At 40.5% G+C, this 23,147-nt stretch overlaps 1 protein-coding gene across 3 annotated transcripts in view; it reads right to left on the bottom strand.

The window, feature by feature from the left end:
• Nucleotides 1-22,915, bottom strand: part of TPD52L1 (tumor protein D52-like 1) — a 44,895-nt gene extending 21,980 nt beyond the window's left edge. For 2 of the 3 annotated variants that reach the window (XM_009289112.1, XM_019474610.1), the window contains exons 1-2: nt 22,805-22,915; nt 15,321-15,469 (exon numbers count right to left, since the gene is read on the bottom strand). In XM_009289112.1, coding sequence (XP_009287387.1) covers nt 15,321-15,469; nt 22,805-22,852 — 197 coding nt within the window. In that variant the 5' untranslated portion in view covers nt 22,853-22,915. The remainder of the gene's footprint in view (nt 1-15,320; nt 15,470-22,804) is intronic. The other variant, XM_019474609.1, reaches the window with a different exon arrangement.
• Nucleotides 22,916-23,147: the final 232 nt, after the last annotated feature.

Raw genomic sequence — 23,147 nt, forward strand, 5'->3', positions numbered from 1 at the left:
ACCGCTCATGTTAGAGCTCTGCAAAAAAGGATGAGGTTACAGAACGGGAACGCTTTGGTGAAGAAGCCCTGAGTCCTGATCCCTGATTTTCCCTGCATTTTATCCCGAGCTCATTAATTTGTTAAGTGGAGTTGGAATTGTGGCCTATGTCATATTCCAGTGCTTAGTTGTAGGGCTGTCTGTCTGAGATGTAGACTCAGTTTTAAATCCCTCCTCTGCTCGATTCAACTAATCTGAAGTTTCCTGCCCCTGTCCTTATCACAAGGTTAAATGGACATTTCTTGTTCAGCTTTGGAAGAGAAAGGCTCATGTATTTTAGCCTGGAGAAAAGGAGGCTGAGGGGAGACCTCATTGCTCTCTACAACTACCTGAAAGGAGGTTGTAGCGAGGTGGGTGTCGGTCTCTTCTCCCAAGTAACTAGCGATAGGACAAGAGGAAATGGCCTCAAGTTGCGCCAGGGGAGGTTTAGATTGGAACAGGCTGCCCAGGGAAGTGGTTGAGTCACCATCCCTGGAGGTATTTAAAAAGACGTGTGATGAGGCGCTTAGGGACATGGTTTAGTGGGCATGGTGGTGTTGGGTTGACGGTTGGACTTAATGATCTTAGAGGTCTCTTTCAACCTTAATGATTCTATGAATACAAAGAAGACGGAAAAGAAAGGTCTCCTTTCCCCTCAGCCCTGCTTGTCTGTCCCTAGACATAGCAAGATTGCAAATACAAAGAAGACGGAAAAGAAAGGTCTCCTTTCCCCTCAGCCCTGCTTGTCTGTCCCTAGACATAGCAAGATTGCAATGCTCTTATTTCAGTGAGGCCTCATTCTCTAGCTTAACTAGTTTAATAGCTCTGTCATTCTCTTGCTGTCAGTGGACATACTCTTATATAAACTAGAGTGGGGTGAGACCCTAAAATGGACATTAATGATGCTTTAGTCAAACTATGAGCATGTAGCTTTTTGGTAAGTGTTGCATATGAAAACAAAAAATAATCAAATATTCTAATGCCTGTGAGTTTATATATATCTATATGGGCATTTCTTAAAAAGCCTACATTATTGCATACAAGTCTTTAGACATTTTCCTAACAGATAAGTTTCCTAAACCATTCAGCACAAATGGAATTTTGCTGATGACAAATGAAGTCCAAGACTTGACTTCCACGTCTAAAAGGTCCTTGGTAGCAGAACCTATTTATGTATAGGTTGACTGTACCTAGTAAAATACTCTGCAGATATCCTTCTGAAGTAATTTTTTTGAAAAAGACACCTTGGAGTTCATTTTATTCACAGGCCTATTTAGCTTTATGAAAAAACATCTCCGTATCTTACCTTTCTGCTGCAGGTTCTTCACACTGTGTAAAACTGTTAAGAGAATAGTCCCAAACGCCCCATACAGCAGACAGACTCAACTTTAATTGAGAAACATTAGAGTCCCCTACATGTTTCTAAACATTACGTTGGTCAGAACACACTTTCTGGGAATTGGCTGAAACGACCCTGATTTTGGCATTCCAACTAATACTGTCTTTTCTCTGTAAATCCCATAAACCCCACATCCTCCCTGGTATTTCCACTAGCAAGGAAGACATGGAGACTGCATTTATGTTCCTAATGATTTTGACATTACGTAACAGCGTAAATCCAGCTAAGACTGTTACACAACCGGTCTTTTTTCAGCACCAACTTCAGCAAAAATGACCTTTGACATGAACCTCCCCCCTGGCAATGCTGAAGAAGAGCTTTAAGGAACAAGAAAATAACAAAGGCAAAAATGCAGTGCAACATGCAATACCTGTCAGCAGAGACAAGAAACAGTAATTTGCATCTCAGTAAAGCTCACTGATAGTTTGCTTAAAAATCAACCCCCCCCATCCCTGTCTCTCCAGCATTATGCATATCACTATGCCTTCTTCACAAATAAATTCTCTTTCCACAGAGCACATCGCCTTACTGTAGTTAGTTATGCTTTGTATTGATATACAGCACAGTATTTTGGCTCAGATATTTTTATCATCATAGTTATGTCATATTTACAGCATTCATTTGATACCTTGCTAAACACTGGTAACAAGCGATCTCCAAAAAATTCTCTCTGACCTCTGGGAATCTTATCAGTCGTATGTAGCATTAATAATCTGAGCCAGCAATTTTCATAACCTCAGGTAACACCCACCCATTTGCAGTTTTGTTTTAATGCACTGAAGAGCTTACATAATTTTCAGAAACCTTTAAGAGCAGAAGTAAAGTTGGATATTCCCGGTAAGACCTACTAACATTTATTCATTGGAAAAAGTGCTGTACGTATGGCTTAAGCCCTCCTAACACCACCGACTGCTCCAACATGCTAAGTCATCTACGATACCTGCACACTCTCATCCTTTGAGCAGCCATTGCTGGCAATCACTGGGCAAGTACTGACCACCCAGCTCATCAGGACAGGTGACAGCATCTCAACAGGCAGTCAGCCATCAGCTGAATTAAGGTCAGTGACCCTGAACCTTAAGGCAGAAATGATCCAGCAGAAACACACTCAGAGAATTTAGGACACAGAGATTCAAGAAATACCACGTTACATCCAACTCATGGCATTCATTTTTACACAAATACGTCATCAGGCTCTATGCCTTTCTTACACTAATACAAAGGCACCATAACCTCCCCGAGTTTAACAGCATTATGCCAGATGCCCAGTAGCATTAGTAAAAGTAGAAACAGGCTACTTGATTTATGCAGTTAGAGTAGAAAGGCCTTCTCTGTTTTTGTGGCATCTAAACATACTCCATAGCACAGAAGAATTGCTGGTAGTGGCTAACAAGGATCACATTCCATGCTTTTCACTTAGCACTTAAGAGTAAATATTTATAATGTATTTCATAGACAAGAAAGGTTAAACAAACATGGTATGTGAATTGCTGTCACAATTATGAACTTGTAAATAAAACTCACCTGTGTCATTTTGAACATTACCTTTTTATATGACATTCACCTAAGAATTTCGTCCATCATCTTCCAATTATGATTTGGTTTTTAAAATAGGGTATTTCTTTAACAAAAGCAATTGTTTATAAAACTGATTATTAGAGGTTATCATAAAATATGCTGCTATTGCAGTTATATTCTGATAATACACCCAACACATTTAAAAGAAGCTTTAAAGATAACTCACATCTCCAGTACTGTAAAATACTAATTAGGCAAAGTAGATTTACAGCATATTTTGACTGCTTTTTCACCTGACAGTTTCATATACTGCATTTAGGTTGTACTATCATATGACAACCAGGTCTCACTAGCTGATTTTTACAGCCAGCAAAAGCAAATGAAAGAAGATACTGTTTCATAAAACACAACGTGCGAAGGAAATAGCGCTTCATATAGAGCATAGCCAGGCAGCAGACATATAGAAAGGTCAGAGAACTAGACGTTTAAATGACCAACATCATCTGCAGGATAAGACAGGATAATCATACTGCATGCTATTTGATCTCATCTCAAGTCAGTACAGAATTGCCCTTCACATGGCACAGTTAAATCTAGCCTTCCTTCATAGGTGCAGTACACGGACTGCTGACAGAAGAAGGCTACAAATATAACATTCCTATTTTGCATGGCAAGCTGCACATTTGACCTACTACAGTAAATTATAAATAATTTAAATTCAGCTTCTGTAAAATTAGTACATCTGCTAATTAGTACATCTTCATTCAGCATTGTGCCACTCCATCAATGCTTGCTGGCAAAATTAATCCATCTGAGAAACCCTCTTCTGTGATAAAGCTTACATAAGATGCAATAAAATGCAAACAATTAACAACAAAACCATACAGTAGAGCAGAGCGTGGTAGCACAAGCCATGCCCTATGGAGCTTGCTTCTTTTTAGTTTTCAAACCATTAGTCAGCTTAAGAATGACATTTCTGGAATCAATGTAAAAAATCTGGGTCTCTGATAAACAGTTTACTAGCTGAGAGTTTTTCTGTTGATTTTCAGTGAAAAACGGGGCTCAGCATTAACTAAATTATGCTAATGCTCAAATGAAATAAATGCATATATGAATGGCAGGTAACGTACATAAAACATTCTCTAAGAGCATTCATATTGCCATTTTGCCCACAAATGAACTCTAGGGTGTTGTGGGGTTGGTTTTTTTTAGTGCTCACCTGAAATTCATTCCAACTTCAAAAACAAACAACAACAGATGTACTTTTTAGATATCCTTCCCTTTGCCAGGTATGTTAAGAATTAATTGAAACTGTGCTGGCACTTGGATGGGTACATAAGCCTAAATCAGCCAAAGGAAGTATGCCCCAGGTAGTTCCTCTCCCACAGAGAGAGGAAGGGCAGAGCTGAGGGAACCGAACCTCTGCAGGTTGCAGGGGACCTGCCTGCAGCCAGAAATCTGTGCGCAGAACATGGAAGATGACTGTTCAGTAGGCTGGAGAGAGTCACGGGTCAGGAAAGGTGCCAGACAAAGGTGATAAATATTCTGTGCTGTCCTGCACTGTAATCTTCAAAAACTTGGGAAAAATTCGGGATACAATTGTGTGAAAGGCACTGTTTGTGCAATGACACATAGAATACGGGAAAACCAAGCAGTTGTGGTACATTCAATCTCCAGGTAGAAAAGCCACAATACGTTGGCTTGAGCACAGATGAGCTTAAGACATTCCAGGCCGAAACTTCACAGTTCATCACACCTTAATCTATGCCAATAACATTGCCTGTGGGCTCTGTATAGATCAACAAAATTATGGAGATTAAACATATCCCAGCCTCCCTTTTCCTTTCTTCCCCTTTCCGTCCTCTCCTTTCTTCCCCTTCCTTTCTCCTCTTCCTCTCTTTCCTTTGTCTTTCTTCCTCTCCCTTTCTTCTTTCCTTTTCCTTTCCCTTTCTTTTCCTTTCCTCCCATTTCCTTTTCCTTCTTTCTCTTTCCTTTTGCTTCATTTCTGTTCTCCCTTCCCTTCCCTTCCCCTCCCTTCCCTCCCCTCCCTCCATTTCCTTTCCTTTTCCTTCTTTCTCTTTCCTTTTGCTTCATTTCTGTTCTTCCTTTTCCTTCCATTTCTACCTTTCCTTTCCTTTTTCCTTTCCTTCCCTTTCCCCTGTTCCCTTTCCACTGACCCTTTCCTGGATATTTTTAATCCTGGTCATTTCAGAGATTCCAATTTACACTCAGGCCTCCCCTCCCCTCCTTACAGTTAGATATACATACATACAGGTATCTATAATATAAGTGTATATATTTTCTGGTGCACAATCATAATTACAGTGGGTTCTTCCCTGAGAAACTAACAGTATATTCCCTGATCTGGAACAGATCACCTGACACTGCTGGGCAATTTCCATTAGCTGAAGCTTCTGGTGTAAACAAGTAGACGTACATCTTTTAGAAAAGGGACAATGAGAATAGGCTAAGTTAACTTCTCAAAGTCCTTTCTCCAGCCTTATTTTCCATTACTCCACCCTTCCAAGTTCAAGGCCAGAGATACATGTGGAAAAGTGGCAAAAGAATTGTCTTTGAAGAAGGCATGAACATTGCCTGATCTGACCCAAAGGACACAAAGTCAGTGGAAGTAAGAGGCTCCCTTTACTTCCACATAGCACAGGCTCACACGCAGGTAATGTGCTTGCTAAAGCTAACATGCCCATTTCTTCACCTACACAACTGCTACATTTACTTGCAAATTTACAGAAGAAAATGTCAAAAGGTGATTACATGTTGCAATGAACAGAAACACCCACATTTCTTTTACTACCACTCATAACAATTATGTGTGTGGGAACATGGTATACTGAATTCCTAAAAGTCACAGTAGGGCTGTGGTTGTCCACAAATTATATCTGACTTCCTGAGAAAATTCTGAACCTCTGGAACACATTACTATATATTTAAAGTTATACTAATGAAGGCTGCAGGTAGCATAGATTGTAAGTCCAAAACACATGCAGCGCAACTATTATTTTCTATTTTCTCATCACCTGGCAGAAATTTGAATTACAAAATGTTAAGTTCCTACTATTTGTGGAAACCCATACAATTGTCCTCAGGTTACCTATCAGCAGAACTAAGCTTGCTCACACAGTTTTCAACTAGTAGTCAACGAAGAGAGCCTTATTCTGTCTCTGGAAGGAAAGGCCAAGTCCATGTTGAATGCCCTTGTCCCAAATCTCAGCTAAGTATTACATGTAAGAGCAGAGCAATATTGAAACCTTCCTAAAAAGGCTTCAAAAAACAGCCACCACTGCCTGGAGAAAGCCCCAGGCACTGTCTAGGAGACATGCTGTTCGGAGCTAGCACTTACAGTTCTCTTGATTCTGGCCTCTAATTCATGAGATTTTCCCTTTTTAAAACAAGTGACAACTTTTGTCTGTGAGGGCAAAAGATGAAAAGTCATTTTGAAAACATAGCTTTGTGAGATTCCTATCCTAGATGGCAGTCTTGCATGGGTCCACTTTCCATCACATGAAAGGCTTCCCAATCCCCTGGTTGGAATCACTAAGTATACGGGCTTTGAGACATTTCACTTCATTTCACTTCATTTGACTACTACAGCCCTCAAGGAGAGAATGGGTTTTCTTTAAGTTTTTAGCTATTCTAATAATTTACTGGCCATGGCAGAACTGCTGCTTACAGTGGTCTGAACATCTGGAGTATTGTTTGGGGAGGGGGCGGGGGGGGAGTTGCAGCAAAACCAACCATTTTCATCTCCCTAGAAGCTATCTCTGTAGTTACATTACTATTCCATCCATGGGTTGAAAGGTTATCCATTTAAAAGAGAGGAGGCTTATGCCTTCTAACAGTTGCTAACATTTCAAGAAAGAATGACAAAGGAGCTTCTGGGAACTATTAGGCTGGAGTGAGGTTATTGGTGGGTAATTTTATAGATACAACTGCTCCTTAGAAACTCAGTAGTACCAAAATATCTCCGGAGAGGACAACACTATAAGGTCCTACTGTTTTTTTCCAGAGAAGTACAGAAGAGCACCAAATTAAAACCTGAGGGACAGACGAAGCTCAGCATGGTTACAAGATACTTGCTTAGCAAAGGCCAAGGTATCTTGTGGATCTATGTCCTTAGCGCTTCATGTGAGGGACTGGTGAGGAGGATAAATCAACCCTCGTAACCTTCTCCATATATAATGCAATGCAATTCTGTAACTGCATTGAAGAATACTATTACTCGGGACCTTGACTGTCTAAAGAAAATGGGGCAACAGGAGTCTCATGAAGTTCAACAAAGGGAAATTCAGAGTCCTGCAGTTTGGGATTAATAACCCCATGTGTCAGTAGAGGCTGGGGACCAACCAGCTGGAAAGCAGCCTTGCAGAAAAAGGCCCGGGGTTCTGGTAGACAACAAGTTGAACATGAGTCAGCAATGTGCCCTCACAGCAAAGGTGGCTAACAGTATCCTGGGCTGCATTAGGAAGAGTGATTACAGGTGGAGGGAGGTGATCCTTCCCCTCTACTCAGCTCTGGTTAAGGCCATACCTGGAGTGCTGGGTCCTGTTCTGCGCTCCCCAGTACAAGGCAGACATGGACATACTGAAGCAAGTCCAGCGAAGGGCCATAAAGATGACTAAGGGATTGGAGCATCTCTCATATGAGGAAAGGCTGAGAAAGCTGGGACTGGTCAGCCTAGAGAAGAGAAGGCTCATGGGAGAATCTCATCAGTGTGTATAAATAACCTCATGAAAGGGAGTAGAGAAGATAGAGGCAAACTCTTCTCAGTGGTATCTAGTGAAAGTGCAAGAGGCAACGGGCACAAATTGAATGCAAGAAATATTTAAACAAAAGAAAAAGGTTTTTCACAGTAAGGGTAATTGAACACTGGAACAGGTTGCCCAGAAAGGCTGTAGAGTCTCCATCCTTGGAGATATTCAAAACCTGATGACGTAGTCCTGAGCACCCTGCTTTAGCTGACCCTGCTCTGAAAGGGGGAGTTGGACTAGACAGTCTCCTGACATTGCTGCCAACCTCAACTATTCTGTGATTCTGTATAAAACTAGGTCAATCTGTAGAGAAGCTATCTTCTTACCTTAATGCACTACACAGTGAAAATCTGAAGTATGGAGGCTAGAGAGAGCTGTGGGAACTTTATTGAAGCACCACCAATCAAACAGCTGTAACTAAGTAAACATACTGCATTCAGGTTACATAAAACCTTTCCTTTGTAGCAAAATGTTAATTAGAAAAGCTCAATTATGGTCTTTGTAAATATCCCTGTAAAGACATTCTTAATGATTACTTAAGGTAAAATAAATAACCTCGAAATCTGCCAATATTACCCTGCTTCTAGCATCTAAATAGAATGAATTATCTATGTTTAAAATATAAATAAAAAAACTGCATTGCTAGAAGCTATCTGAATATCCACCCACCTCTATTCACTGGAAACCTGATCTTTAAAAAGGTGTGTGGGGGAAGTCATTCCAGTTGAATGCCTTACCACCATGAAAGCAAATTAAACTTGAGGCAATCATTTGCTCTCTAGTTACTGATATCCTCTATAATAGAACCCCCTGCTTTCCCTAACACATAGATTATACTAAAAATCAGTGCACTGAAGAATCGCAGAGGAAATGAACAAGGAACTTGAAAAATGGGTTATGATTCTGGACTTAATCTTCAATCTATGGAGGACATCAGCCCATTGACCTCCAGCTCTAGCTTTCCTCAGTATGAAAACTATGACTTTTTTTTTTGTTTTTAATCATAACAATCCTTGAATGACAATTTCTGACATGTGCATGTCAAGCATGTTCAGGCTAACTCCTAAGCTACCCGTGGCCAACCATTTAAAATGTAAATGCTTAAAAACAGTCAGAATCTCAAGTTTAAATTTAGTCATTCCAGGTGGCGTCCATCCTGTGAGTTAGGTCATGAGTCTTAACTAGTTGTTCAGACACACTTCACAGAACTGTTTCTGAGAGAAGTCCACCCCTCTGCCTCCAAGTCCTCTTTAACCCTAAGAATGCATCCCTAAATGGAGAGCTCAAAAAGGTTATTAACAATAAGAGGACAAAAATTTGGTGCCTAATTGTTCTCTGTGGCTTTGAAAAGTTCCCCATTAAAGAAAGGTGGTTTTAACTTCTAGAAAAGCACAGCAGCTACAAAACCCAGTAAGACTGAATGAAAGCAAAATTTGCCTCCGTAAAAACAGGTCTTTTTAAAATTTAAAATGACTAATTGTGGATTTAGAAGCCTAAAGTACAGGCATGTAAATATTTTGAACTTTTATTTTTTAAAACAGGCTTTTCATCCTTAATAAATCAGAGAATCTTAGTGAGTAATGCTATCCCATTGCTATTTTGGTGCAGCAACAATGAATCACCTCTATTACTTAACGCATCCATTCTGAAGAATGCCCGATTACCATGATTTGTACTGGCATCAGTGTACTGGCATGAGTGTCAGCCAGAATTATATAGCAGTTGGACCATGGACGTCAGGATTTTCAAGGGCACAAACGGACTCCTGCTGCTCAGTTCCACATAACTACTTGGGGACACTCATCACCTAATGGCTTGCTGGTTTTGAAACTCATCTTAAATAAAAAGCAGCAGCTACCATACTGATAAAGTCTCCTAAGTCTCTCTATCTTTGTGGAAACTGTCAACATTGTGAAGGGAAAATTAAAAGCTATCTTGGAATTTGCTACCAAATTTCAAGTAAAAATTAAAGTTTTTGTTTCAAAATTTTGCTAGTATCTCCCAGTAACTCTAGTTCAGGTGTCTTGTGCCCCTCCTCTGTTCTAAAGCTCAGTGTCTCTAGACTATCCTCTCCTAGCACATGCCAGACATCCTCACCAAGCCAGCATGGGTGCCCCTGTTAATAACATGTCATGAGAAATCGGACCTAGCTGAGAAACTGTCCAAAAGTTAGAGATAGGAGACATACAAACTACATTGCCTATTAAGGGGTTTTTGCCTTCTTTGACTTTTCATTAAAATACAAAGAATGATTATTTTAATGTAAAATGTACATTTTTACATATTTTTTCCAAGTCTCTGTCAGGGCCTTGCGTGCACAAAGAGGCACTGCAAACTCTTCCCCCCTACTCCCATGGGTTTGGCTGCCTGGGCTCAAGGCCAGCTCTGACACTGCACAACTGTGGAACCTTGGGTAAGACTGTGGTGACAGTGCTGTGTGAGAAAGAGTTGGGAGAAGCCTTGTTAGGCTCCCCCCCTTTGCTTGGGAGCTACGCTAAAGCATAGACTGTGTTTAAGTCCTTGGTCCTTGCCTGAGATACGTTACTGGTGCCTGTATCTGGCCAGGTACCTCACTGATCTTGACCCACAGATTTGACTTCCTGGTTTGACCTTGGACCTGGCTCATCACTACAGACTCACCTGGAGATCTGAACTCTTCGCTTGACCCTGTTTACTGTCACTGGACCTGCTCTGCTCTCTTTGTTCAGGTACTGTGTGATTGCTCCTGCATGGGTGATGTCACGGCCCTGCCTGCCTTGCTGTCGACTCCCAGCTCAGCTGCGTTGTGGAGCAGCTCACTCTTGCTTCTCCCTAAAAGTGTAAAATTCAGTTGTCAATTGAAAAAAAAAAATCAAATAACTTTTCAGACAGCACTTGATGAAAGGTGGGTGGTTCTTTCTACCAATGTTGCTATTAATGCAGCCCAAAAAATTTTAGAGGAATATGGTATGTTCATATGTGTAAGTATAAAGATCAGTATGAAGCTGAGACCAGCCCCTCAGTAATTATCATGGCCTCCCTAGAGCTTTGGAATTCTTAATTTTATTCGCCATCTCTCTCAGTGACACTCCATCAGAGATACAGAGCAAAAAGTGTTTGAAGCTTACAAGTAACACTACCTGTTCCGGGGTTTGAACATTTTTTTTGTGGCAGATTCAGGATAGGTCTTATCACTGTGTCCATACGTGTATTTTTATGTGAGACATAAGGCCATACCTGGAGTGCTGGGTCCTGTTCTGCGCTCCCCAGTACAAGGCAGACATGGACATACTGAAGCAAGTCCAGCGAAGGGCCATAAAGATGACTAAGGGATTGGAGCATCTCTCATATGAGGAAAGGCTGAGAAAGCTGGGACTGGTCAGCCTAGAGAAGAGAAGGCTCATGGGAGAATCTCATCAGTGTGTATAAATAACCTCATGAAAGGGAGTAGAGAAGATAGAGGCAAACTCTTCTCAGTGGTATCTAGTGAAAGTGCAAGAGGCAACGGGCACAAATTGAATGCAAGAAATATTTAAACAAAAGAAAAAGGTTTTTCACAGTAAGGGTAATTGAACACTGGAACAGGTTGCCCAGAAAGGCTGTAGAGTCTCCATCCTTGGAGATATTCAAAACCTGATGACGTAGTCCTGAGCACCCTGCTTTAGCTGACCCTGCTCTGAAAGGGGGAGTTGGACTAGACAGTCTCCTGACATTGCTGCCAACCTCAACTATTCTGTGATTCTGTATAAAACTAGGTCAATCTGTAGAGAAGCTATCTTCTTACCTTAATGCACTACACAGTGAAAATCTGAAGTATGGAGGCTAGAGAGAGCTGTGGGAACTTTATTGAAGCACCACCAATCAAACAGCTGTAACTAAGTAAACATACTGCATTCAGGTTACATAAAACCTTTCCTTTGTAGCAAAATGTTAATTAGAAAAGCTCAATTATGGTCTTTGTAAATATCCCTGTAAAGACATTCTTAATGATTACTTAAGGTAAAATAAATAACCTCGAAATCTGCCAATATTACCCTGCTTCTAGCATCTAAATAGAATGAATTATCTATGTTTAAAATATAAATAAAAAAACTGCATTGCTAGAAGCTATCTGAATATCCACCCACCTCTATTCACTGGAAACCTGATCTTTAAAAAGGTGTGTGGGGGAAGTCATTCCAGTTGAATGCCTTACCACCATGAAAGCAAATTAAACTTGAGGCAATCATTTGCTCTCTAGTTACTGATATCCTCTATAATAGAACCCCCTGCTTTCCCTAACACATAGATTATACTAAAAATCAGTGCACTGAAGAATCGCAGAGGAAATGAACAAGGAACTTGAAAAATGGGTTATGATTCTGGACTTAATCTTCAATCTATGGAGGACATCAGCCCATTGACCTCCAGCTCTAGCTTTCCTCAGTATGAAAACTATGACTTTTTTTTTTGTTTTTAATCATAACAATCCTTGAATGACAATTTCTGACATGTGCATGTCAAGCATGTTCAGGCTAACTCCTAAGCTACCCGTGGCCAACCATTTAAAATGTAAATGCTTAAAAACAGTCAGAATCTCAAGTTTAAATTTAGTCATTCCAGGTGGCGTCCATCCTGTGAGTTAGGTCATGAGTCTTAACTAGTTGTTCAGACACACTTCACAGAACTGTTTCTGAGAGAAGTCCACCCCTCTGCCTCCAAGTCCTCTTTAACCCTAAGAATGCATCCCTAAATGGAGAGCTCAAAAAGGTTATTAACAATAAGAGGACAAAAATTTGGTGCCTAATTGTTCTCTGTGGCTTTGAAAAGTTCCCCATTAAAGAAAGGTGGTTTTAACTTCTAGAAAAGCACAGCAGCTACAAAACCCAGTAAGACTGAATGAAAGCAAAATTTGCCTCCGTAAAAACAGGTCTTTTTAAAATTTAAAATGACTAATTGTGGATTTAGAAGCCTAAAGTACAGGCATGTAAATATTTTGAACTTTTATTTTTTAAAACAGGCTTTTCATCCTTAATAAATCAGAGAATCTTAGTGAGTAATGCTATCCCATTGCTATTTTGGTGCAGCAACAATGAATCACCTCTATTACTTAACGCATCCATTCTGAAGAATGCCCGATTACCATGATTTGTACTGGCATCAGTGTACTGGCATGAGTGTCAGCCAGAATTATATAGCAGTTGGACCATGGACGTCAGGATTTTCAAGGGCACAAACGGACTCCTGCTGCTCAGTTCCACATAACTACTTGTGGACACTCATCACCTAATGGCTTGCTGTTTTTGAAACTCATCTTAAATAAAAAGCAGCAGCTACCATACTGATAAAGTCTCCTAAGTCTCTCTATCTTTGTGGAAACTGTCAACATTGTGAAGGGAAAATTAAAAGCTATCTTGGAATTTGCTACCAAATTTCAAGTAAAAATTAAAGTTTTTGTTTCAAAATTTTGCTAGTATCTCCCAGTAACTCTAGTTCAGGTGTCTTGTGCCCCTCCTCTGTTCTAAAGCTCAGTGTCTCTAGACTATCCTCTCCTAGCACATGCCAGACATCCTCACCAAGCCAGCATGGGTGCCCCTGTTAATAACATGTCATGAGAAATCGGACCTAGCTGAGAAACTGTCCAAAAGTTAGAGATAGGAGACATACAAACTACATTGCCTATTAAGGGGTTTTTGCCTTCTTTGACTTTTCATTAAAATACAAAGAATGATTATTTTAATGTAAAATGTACATTTTTACATATTTTTTCCAAGTCTCTGTCAGGGCCTTGAGTGCACAAAGAGGCACTGCAAACTCTTCCCCCCTACTCCCATGGGTTTGGCTGCCTGGGCTCAAGGCCAGCTCTGACACTGCACAACTGTGGAACCTTGGGTAAGACTGTGGTGACAGTGCTGTGTGAGAAAGAGTTGGGAGAAGCCTTGTTAGGCTCCCCCCCTTTGCTTGGGAGCTACGCTAAAGCATAGACTGTGTTTAAGTCCTTGGTCCTTGCCTGAGATACGTTACTGGTGCCTGTATCTGGCCAGGTACCTCACTGATCTTGACCCACAGATTTGACTTCCTGGTTTGACCTTGGACCTGGCTCATCACTACAGACTCACCTGGAGATCTGAACTCTTCGCTTGACCCTGTTTACTGTCACTGGACCTGCTCTGCTCTCTTTGTTCAGGTACTGTGTGATTGCTCCTGCATGGGTGATGTCACGGCCCTGCCTGCCTTGCTGTCGACTCCCAGCTCAGCTGCGTTGTGGAGCAGCTCACTCTTGCTTCTCCCTAAAAGTGTAAAATTCAGTTGTCAATTGAAAAAAAAAAATCAAATAACTTTTCAGACAGCACTTGATGAAAGGTGGGTGGTTCTTTCTACCAATGTTGCTATTAATGCAGCCCAAAAAATTTTAGAGGAATATGGTATGTTCATATGTGTAAGTATAAAGATCAGTATGAAGCTGAGACCAGCCCCTCAGTAATTATCATGGCCTCCCTAGAGCTTTGGAATTCTTAATTTTATTCGCCATCTCTCTCAGTGACACTCCATCAGAGATACAGAGCAAAAAGTGTTTGAAGCTTACAAGTAACACTACCTGTTCCGGGGTTTGAACATTTTTTTTGTGGCAGATTCAGGATAGGTCTTATCACTGTGTCCATATGTGTATTTTTATGTGAGACAAAAGGCTTGAACCAGTAGTTCCCGGCAGCAAGCTGCAGCCCAAATAACCTCCCTCCCCTGCTTCCTCATCCAAGAACTGGTGCATTTTTAAAAGGCATCCTCCTGGAAGGCAACAACTGACTTAGACTACAGAATTCCACAGTATAATTGGTCTGGTTCAAAAAAAAAAAAAAACAATCAAGATAAAACCGTTTCAACAGCAGTGGAGTAACAGTTCTTCACATTTCTGCATTACCTTTCACCCTGGGAACCCAAAGCCGCTTACACATTACACAAGGCGAGTTTCACTAAACACTTGTGAGCTAGTTACCCATTCTGCACAGTGGTAAACCAAGGCTGTGAGAGGCTTCAGGGACTTGCCTAAGAACACGCTGCTGGAAAGTAACAAAAAACTCGACGTATGTAGGACTTATGATAACCTCAAAGATGGTATAGTTACTCCACCAATTTTTTTTGTTTCTTTTGGACAACCAAAAGCAGGAATTAAACAGAATTACTCAAAGATGGTAGTTACTCCACCAATTTTTTTTGTTTCTTTTGGACAACCAAAAGCAGGAATTAAACAGAGACACACATCAAAAGATGGTACTGTTTTTTTAAAATAGCTGCTAATGTTTTAATAATTATTATTATTATTTTTACATTGACTCTTTTGGAAGTTGAAAAATATAATACATTGAGATTAAAAAAGATCCTTTATCTCCTCAGTAAGGACTCTGCAGGAAGATAACCTTCTCAGTGCCACGACAGTTTCAGCTGCTGTGATTTTGCAAGACACTGTAGCAAAGCACGTTGCTGCTGTGGAAGGGTTTTTTCCAGGTCTCCTTGCTCTGAGAAGCTTGACATGTTTATCCCTGCCATCTACTCCTCCTGGCAGGTATTTCAGTTGCTAAATTTCACACCAGGGCTCATCAAGACAGTACCCCCAACATGCTACACAACATATAAGAATGAATTTGTGCAAGGTCTGTACTCACGCAGAAGTGGTCTGCATATCATGCCAGCTTTTGCTGAAGTTCTGCTTCAGCTCATTCATCAGACTTATGCCAAGCTTTTGTTTAATTTCAACCAGGTGCTTTTCTTTGGCTGCTAGCACTTGCCGCAAAGTTGAAATTTCATCCTCTAGCTAAGAGACACAAAGAGGGAAGAGAAAGGAGAAAGGTGTTAGCCTGTTCCCACAGAATGATAAACACATACAATGTTAAGAGATTAAATGAATCTCACATAAACTTGCATTTTTCATAGGTGACTAGAGAGACAGAGAGATTCAAATGCTTGTGGAGATCACAAAGACATGTCCAGAACAGAGCTGACACTACATTAAATGAATGTCTCGAACTATTCCACCTATGTGCACCATCATACACATGCATCTGGTAAGAGACAGAATTCTCCAATAAAGAAGTGACTATTGAGCGACTTAACCAAGATCTGCCTTAGAGCATTCGGAGTCTCAAACATCAGCTTTCCATTCACTAGTAAAATGGGAATGGGCAGAACAAGAGAAGACTGGATAATTCAGACAGATATCTCTCTTTGAATCCACAGGCTTTTAACTTCATATTTCCATCTTTTTAGTCTTCCACTTGTGAAAAAAATAGGTGCAAATTCTTAGGAGCAGGTTAAAAAAAAATTCGCATGATAACATATGACTTGCGGGTATCATAAAAAGTTACATCCTTGTCACATGAGTTTTATCTACATATTTTAGGCCCTACATATTTCAAAATAGTAAAATAAAAATATATAGCACATGGACTGTTAACATGAGTGAACGCGTCCTACCCAAAGCATAGAATCATTCAGAAGACACAGCAGAATAGTCTTTTCAGAGCTCCTAGTCATTTACCAAACTGTGCGAAGTTGTGAAGACACCATTCAGCCCAGAGGGATACAATTCTCCCTGCAGTGGACATGATTTCAAACATTTAAACCAAGCCAGCGTTTTAGCAAAGCAAGGACCAGAACACTTAACTGAGATGAGGGACCACTGAATCAGTCTGCCACTGGCTGAGCATCCTCCCCCTCGGGCAGCGCTCCTGCAAGCAGGGTTTGCATTCTTCACCCGGAAGCCTCCTAAGCAGCACAAGAGGTACTGAAGCTAACAAGGGCAAGTGACACCAGAGCAGCTGCCTTTCACTTCAGGTTTAGAAGTTCCCTTACCAACTGTGCTCCCTCCTCCATATGTTAATAGGATAACATATGGTAATGTATCTGATTACCATATGTTAAGTTCCCTGGAACTACAGTCTCCCTGTGATTTAACGCCATAGGCTGCAGGGAATGAGGCAAGCACCATCAGAATGAGTTGCTGACCTCCAGGGCTATATTTAGGATGTCAATACCAGCATTATTTTTATTTTACACATTCATGCATTCTACTTCCTGTAAAACTGGCTGCAAGCTCATTGTTCTTTAAAAGTCTCACCCTTGAATCCCCCAGCTATCAGTTTCTCTTTTGTCACTACCTGCTGTCTAAATTATTCAAGCAGCTCAAAAATTAAGCAGCAAGACTACGAACACAAGGCAAAATCATGACCTCAGTGAAGCAGATACCAGTATTCACCGATGCCTGTGATGGCAACACTTCGCCGGTAGAATACAAAACAATCCAAAATTGCTTTATTCCTTCCCATGTCCTTTACGCTCCATTATATTCCTAACCTGCAAATGAAACGCTGTCAAGAGGCAGCATGAGTTTCTCTTCTGAGAGGATAACTGGTTAAATGCTTACAGAAAGAAGAAATCACAAATGTCAGCATTCCTCAGGCGGCAGTTCAGAGCTCCCTTTAGTTGTTTCCCACCCACAGCAAACCCCTTAGTGCACAAGCCTGCCCGAGTAACACCGCTGAAGAACTTAACTTAAACCAATACCAGTGTGCTTACATGTACTTAAACATTAATGCTTTCCATATGGGCTAGCACGAGCCTGATCATTAGGTACCTGCATATGCAAACATTCACGGGCTTCTATTAAAATTACTTTCCATCTGTTCCATTGAATAGCCACCTAAAGCTGTAAAGCCCTAAGCAAGCATTAACCATGTGCTCAATGGCGTAAGTATGAACAACATTTTTGACTGTATTAAAAACAATAAATTATTTTTCTTTAGAGATCAGAGTCTGGTTTTGATTTGACAAAATCCTCCTCAAGTTCCATCATTTTAAAATAATGGAAGACACAAAGCCTCTCTCAAGTGCTCAGATACCAATGATTGAAGACTGTGAAGTAGGCAGAAAGGATTAGGGACTTACAATGGGATCTTGAAAAGCATTTAAGCAGGTTACATACCCAACTCCCATGAAAGTCAGGCATCACCTTTTTGAAAAGTCCACTGTTACAAATGCAGACTCCATTATGAAACTAGGGTATAAGTCAACAGAAATACAACCTTCTAGTCCTCACATTTCCCTTCTTTCTAAGTGCGACAGAGTAAGAAGAATAGAGATGCATCATATAGGGACAAAGTCCCCTTCTCCCTTTTTGTGGGCTTAGGAATCAGAGTTAGTAGCCATTTTTTCTTTCCTCTATTATTGTGTGGGACACGTACAAAAGCAAGAAGAGGAGCTGACCACCTAAGACATTATAATTCCCATGATTAGCTGACATGAGTAACATGAAAATCACACAAAGGTGAGACCCCAGGAAAAAATCCACAACTACAGATAGATCTCTGAAATCTGGGACTGACTAATAATATGGAAGAAGGACAGTGAAGTCCAGTAAGTCCAGCACACAAACACAAAAAAGTATTTTCCTTTGTTTTGCCTTTTTGATTATTTTGGGGGAAATTGTATGTTTTAGAGGGTTGAACATCCTTTTAAGATGGTGGCATGCCTGAAAAAAACCACCCCAGTACTTCTCTAACATATAAACTTTTTCATTTTTTCCAGTAGACACTCACAAAACAGCTCATAAAAAACAAACCAGAAAGTACTTATTCAGTAAAATGGAGCATTTTGGATAAACAACTATTAATAAAAAATTATGTCAGTTGGTATTATCTATATTCTGAGATACACACAGTACTACGTAAATGTGGGAGTGGAAAGATTCAGCTATTGGTTGGAATAATACTGATGAATGGGTTGAATGGTAAGCTGAATTGTAAATTCAGTATTTATTATGCTTTTTTTAAGGATCAAGGCAGTAAGCAATTAAAATATTAAGGGGCCCCAAGAGAAAACAGAAGCCAGCACAGTTAAATGTGTACTTCTAAGTTAGATTAAGCATCCTTTTTCCGTACCGCTACACCACCCAAATGTGTAGTGCCCTGGCCTGGCTGTTTGCACAGCCCTCCTCACCACGGGGAGCTGGACCAGGTAAAAGCCATCACAGAAAAAACAAGGGCCATTTTTAAGCCAGATCAGTTCCCAGATCCAGTGTGGAGAGATACGCAAGTACCTGTGTGGGCACGGCACAGGGTGCAGGAACAAGTGGCTGGAGATGGAGAAGAGAGGAAGGCAGTGATCAGCTAAAGCAGCACAAGCAGTACGTCCCTCGAGGTCGTGGTCTGTGGTATGTACCACAGGGCAGACATCACTACTGAAAGGAAGGCAGACGTGGCTGTTTAGGAGTGAGAACTATCTGAGGGACAGGCTTTGTCAGGTATTGTTTAAAGAAATAAAAAGCAAGTTACGCAACCAACACCAGCAGCGTGACAATATGCTGGCAAAAACTTTAGAAGGAGCAGGCAACTACAGCAAAGCCAGCAAAGAAACTGAGGCCACGGTCCCCTGACAGGGAGGTCTTGGAGCCAGTTCTGTCCCGAGGAACTCCCACTGGTCCCTGTGAGCTGGTACACCTGTCTTCGGTTGCACCACCATGATTCACCCCTGCACAGCTGCGTCACACTAGCTCACAGCACAGCACCTCCTAGTCACGCTGCCAAAACCAGCCAGGAGGCATGCAGGTGAAAATAGTAGGGGTAGAAAGTTTGAAAGGGCAGTGCCATGAAAGCCGTCACATCATGGAACCATGGCTCGGAAATACCCTGGATCCTCAGGGCAGGCTCACACACTTCACAGGTACCACCGTGGCAGCCAGACTGCAGCACGCATCTGCCCGCCTGTGCTAGAACTGAACATCAACTCTCTGCGTAGCTATATCCTGTAGGAAAAGCTGGAACACATGTAACAGACAAAAAACGTAATAAGGAAGGAGCAGCCGTATCACTGGCGGGAAGAGCTATGAGGGGGTACTTGATAACAGAAGGAAGTTCACTTTGTGAGGAAGAAAATAATCTTTTCCTCCATTTCATTGGCTTTCAAAAAAAACCCCACAAGCCTGCATCTTCTCTATACCGTTCTTTCACATAATCCTTTTTATGTCAGAAGACACAAAGAAAGTTACAGCAAACATAGAGAAAAACTGTCTCACAATGAAGCCAATCCATGCGACCCTTAAATTTTGATTAGCTACTGTATTTGGTAAACTAGTGATTGTTATTGAATTGTTACCCCTTTTCAGAATTGCTGCGTATTATAAGGTGTATACTAAAATGCATAAAATGTTTGTAAGGAAATGTGAGCACCTTACTATAGTAGTCTTTTAAAGAAAGTAGTTGTAACTGTGAACAGAATAATATAGCACAAAAAATAACAGGTGCTCCACCTCTGAACCAAATCATATAGCTCAAATTTTACACCTCCAGGCTGAGTACCTGTTGATTTGTAAGTTTTTCCTTGGGTGAACAGCACCCAGAGACATCAGGGACACTCATAAATAAAATTAGCCATAAGTTTGCAGAAAAAGGTACTCACATCTTTCCTCAAACTGGGAATAAACATGCAGTTACACACATAGCTGAACTTAGAACCTGTGCATCAGCTAGAAAGCTTGTAGATCAAACCAGATAGCTGCTTTTGTGAAGGTATGGGAGGGGGAAGACAGCAAGGAGTAAATGACTACTTTAATGAGCGTAATGGAAGGACAACTGACAGCAGCGAGCAAGATAGCTCAAAACCTCAGCCCCCGTCATGACTCAGGAGTCATTGTACCATGCTCCTCACACCGAGGGAGGAAGAAGGAAAAAAAAAAAGTCTGTTCTGCTAACAAGCTTCTGGCCTTAGGTAAATTTTTCGGGCTACAATTTTCTGCTATTATTCCGAAGTATCAGACTGACCTCTGTTAATTCAAATGACTGTTAGAAGTCACACAACACAGGTGCTCATAACAGCTCCCCATTATATCAACTATTAAGTGATTGCAGCATTAAGGAAGATTTGAACCTTTCAGAACAAGAAGAAGAAAGGTGCTTGTTTCTACAGGCTCAAACAGGTATTACCTAACACATAAGGACATGAAAGAAAACAAAACTACCACCGGTGGGGCAGAGGGGGCTTGAAAGTAAAGACTAACAGCTTTTCAAAAGAAAACATTAGCCAATTCCCACAGAGGTTTCTTTCTGAAGGAGTCAAGGTCTTACACATTTTTTAGTCTTTTCTAAGAATCATAAGCCTCATTTAAGTTTAGACTTTGTTCACTCTAAACTCAAGTTTTCTAAACCTTTCTTAGCATAATTATCAGTTTTATTTTGTTTTTAAGCATAAGCTGTATGCCAGTAAACTGCTGCGTGCAATTCAGAAAATAATTTCTAGGTCAGCCAAGATCATAATATTTGAAAGGCAATCTCTCACTGTGTGTTGGTACATGAATTAAAGCATTTCCACCATGAGCCACTGAGAACTCTCTGCTCCCACGGGAATCAGCAAGCAGGAAGGATGCCCAGAAACTCTTGAGATTAATTCTCTTAGAGAGGCATATCATTCTCAGACGGTTGCAGGAAGTTCTTTTTTTCTTCCTTGTTTCCATCTGCCTCTTAAGTCCCTTTCACCAGAAAAGAGAAGAGAATTACAGAATGGCTGAGGTTGGAAGGGACCTCTGGAGGTCATCATGTCCAACCCCCCTGCCCGAGCAGGGACACCTACAGCCAGTTGCCCAGGACTGTGCCCAGACATCTCCAAGGATGGAGACTCCACAACCTCTCTGGGCAACCTGCACCAGTGCTCAGTCACACTTAGAGTAAAAACGTGTTTCCTGATGTTCAGAGGGAACCTCCTGTGTTTCCGTGGGTGCTCATTGCCTCTGGTCCTGACGAAAAGTCAATAATGAACATCCCAACTCCTATCTCATCGCTATGTGATGAACTGAACGTATAAAGTTTCAGCTTCCTTCTTATTTATTTACAGATGTGACAGGATCAGCAAAGAAATAAAAGTTAGCTAGAACTCAGAAACACAGGGCTTGATAAAACAAAGTGAAAAAACAATCTTTTGGTTCTATTTCACTAGAAAATCCTAAATCAGAATGAAGGTAAATGACTTGAGAGTCATTAAGAATGTGACTTCTTAGAGTATTTAATATTACAACTTAATATTAATTTAAATATTTCTGTCGTATGAAAGACAGGGATCAATCTCTGCAAAAGAACTGTCCTCTAGATGCACCCATTCTGTGTGTAATAGCAGCAAATGCTTCACAGAGCACTACGGAACAATTATGAAGGAATGTTTTTTCCCTAGCCAGTTTACACTTTGAGGGTGTATGCTCACAGTCCCAAATTTTGGGTTTCCTAATGTTCAAATGGGTTGTTATTTTATTCTTGCTATGTGAAGTTTCCAACCTACTGTCTTAAAAATTCATTATTTCAATTAAGACAAAAACAACTCCCCCCGCTTCATACAGCTGTCATTTCTGTTACTTGTCTCATATTTAAAATAAGTAAACCCTCACTTTTTCCCATTCTCTCCTTTTCCATTTTGGAATTTCACTTCTGTTTCTGCGGTATTCAGCAGCAGTAATTAAAACTGAATCCACCCCCCATTGTAGACCAAATCTAGACAATCTCTTTAACCTTTGTAATAAAAAGACCACATGGTTCGCACCTTTTTCCTCCCATCTACTTGTTATTAAGTATTATTTTTAAACCTCTTCATGGTGTCATGACATCTCCTGAAGGTCTTTAATTAGGCAAACAACAAATGCAAACCAAAACTATAACCTTCTCCAAACACATCAGTGCTAAAGAAAACTAAAATATGGTGAAATTACTGTGCTCATCGTCATCAGTCTCTTCTGTAACCATCATCATCAGCTTTTCCTCTGAGCACCACAGAAAGCATCTTTTCCATCAGGTGTCACAACCACTGTAACAACAATACCATAGATCTAAGAAGGAGAACACCTTTCATTCTTTATAAAGGAAGGTTTATAAATAAAGACACGTCTTGACTAAAATGGTAAGGTATATTTAACTTTCTCTCTACAATCATCAAGTAGAAGATATTTAATCTTCAAAAAATACCTAAGGAAATTAATTGCTTCACATTATTGTAGCCTAGAATAATTTTACTAAAAAGGAAGAACATACCTTTATGATGTGTACTTCATCCTACAATTAATATCTTCCAGTTTAAGGACGTAGAAACAGTAACACTCACAGAAATTTAAATTCATTACCTTGGCTAGCTCAATCTTTAACTCTTCTTTTTCTTCTTCAGAAATCATATTGGTGAAATCAACATCAGTGACCACATCTTCATCTGCTTCATGCAAAGACTGGGTTTCCAACAGGCCTTAAAGTAAAGAGTTAAAAGGTCAAGACAACCATTATCAATTATTTCAGCTATGATACTGACCTCCCCTAAAATCTAAGAATGATATAATATTCACACACTAGGAAAAAAACAAAGAAAAACAAAACAACCTTTTCCTGCTAAAAGTCATTTGGATTCTGCTCCTCTTTGCTTCTGAAAAGCTATTGGAAGTATCAGATGGTAATGTCTGCACAGAAGCAATTTAA

Source organism: Aptenodytes forsteri, unplaced genomic scaffold (genome assembly GCF_000699145.1).
Source record: "Aptenodytes forsteri isolate BGI_AS27 unplaced genomic scaffold, ASM69914v1 Scaffold217, whole genome shotgun sequence".
In the NCBI taxonomy this organism is placed as follows: Eukaryota; Metazoa; Chordata; class Aves; order Sphenisciformes; family Spheniscidae; genus Aptenodytes; species Aptenodytes forsteri.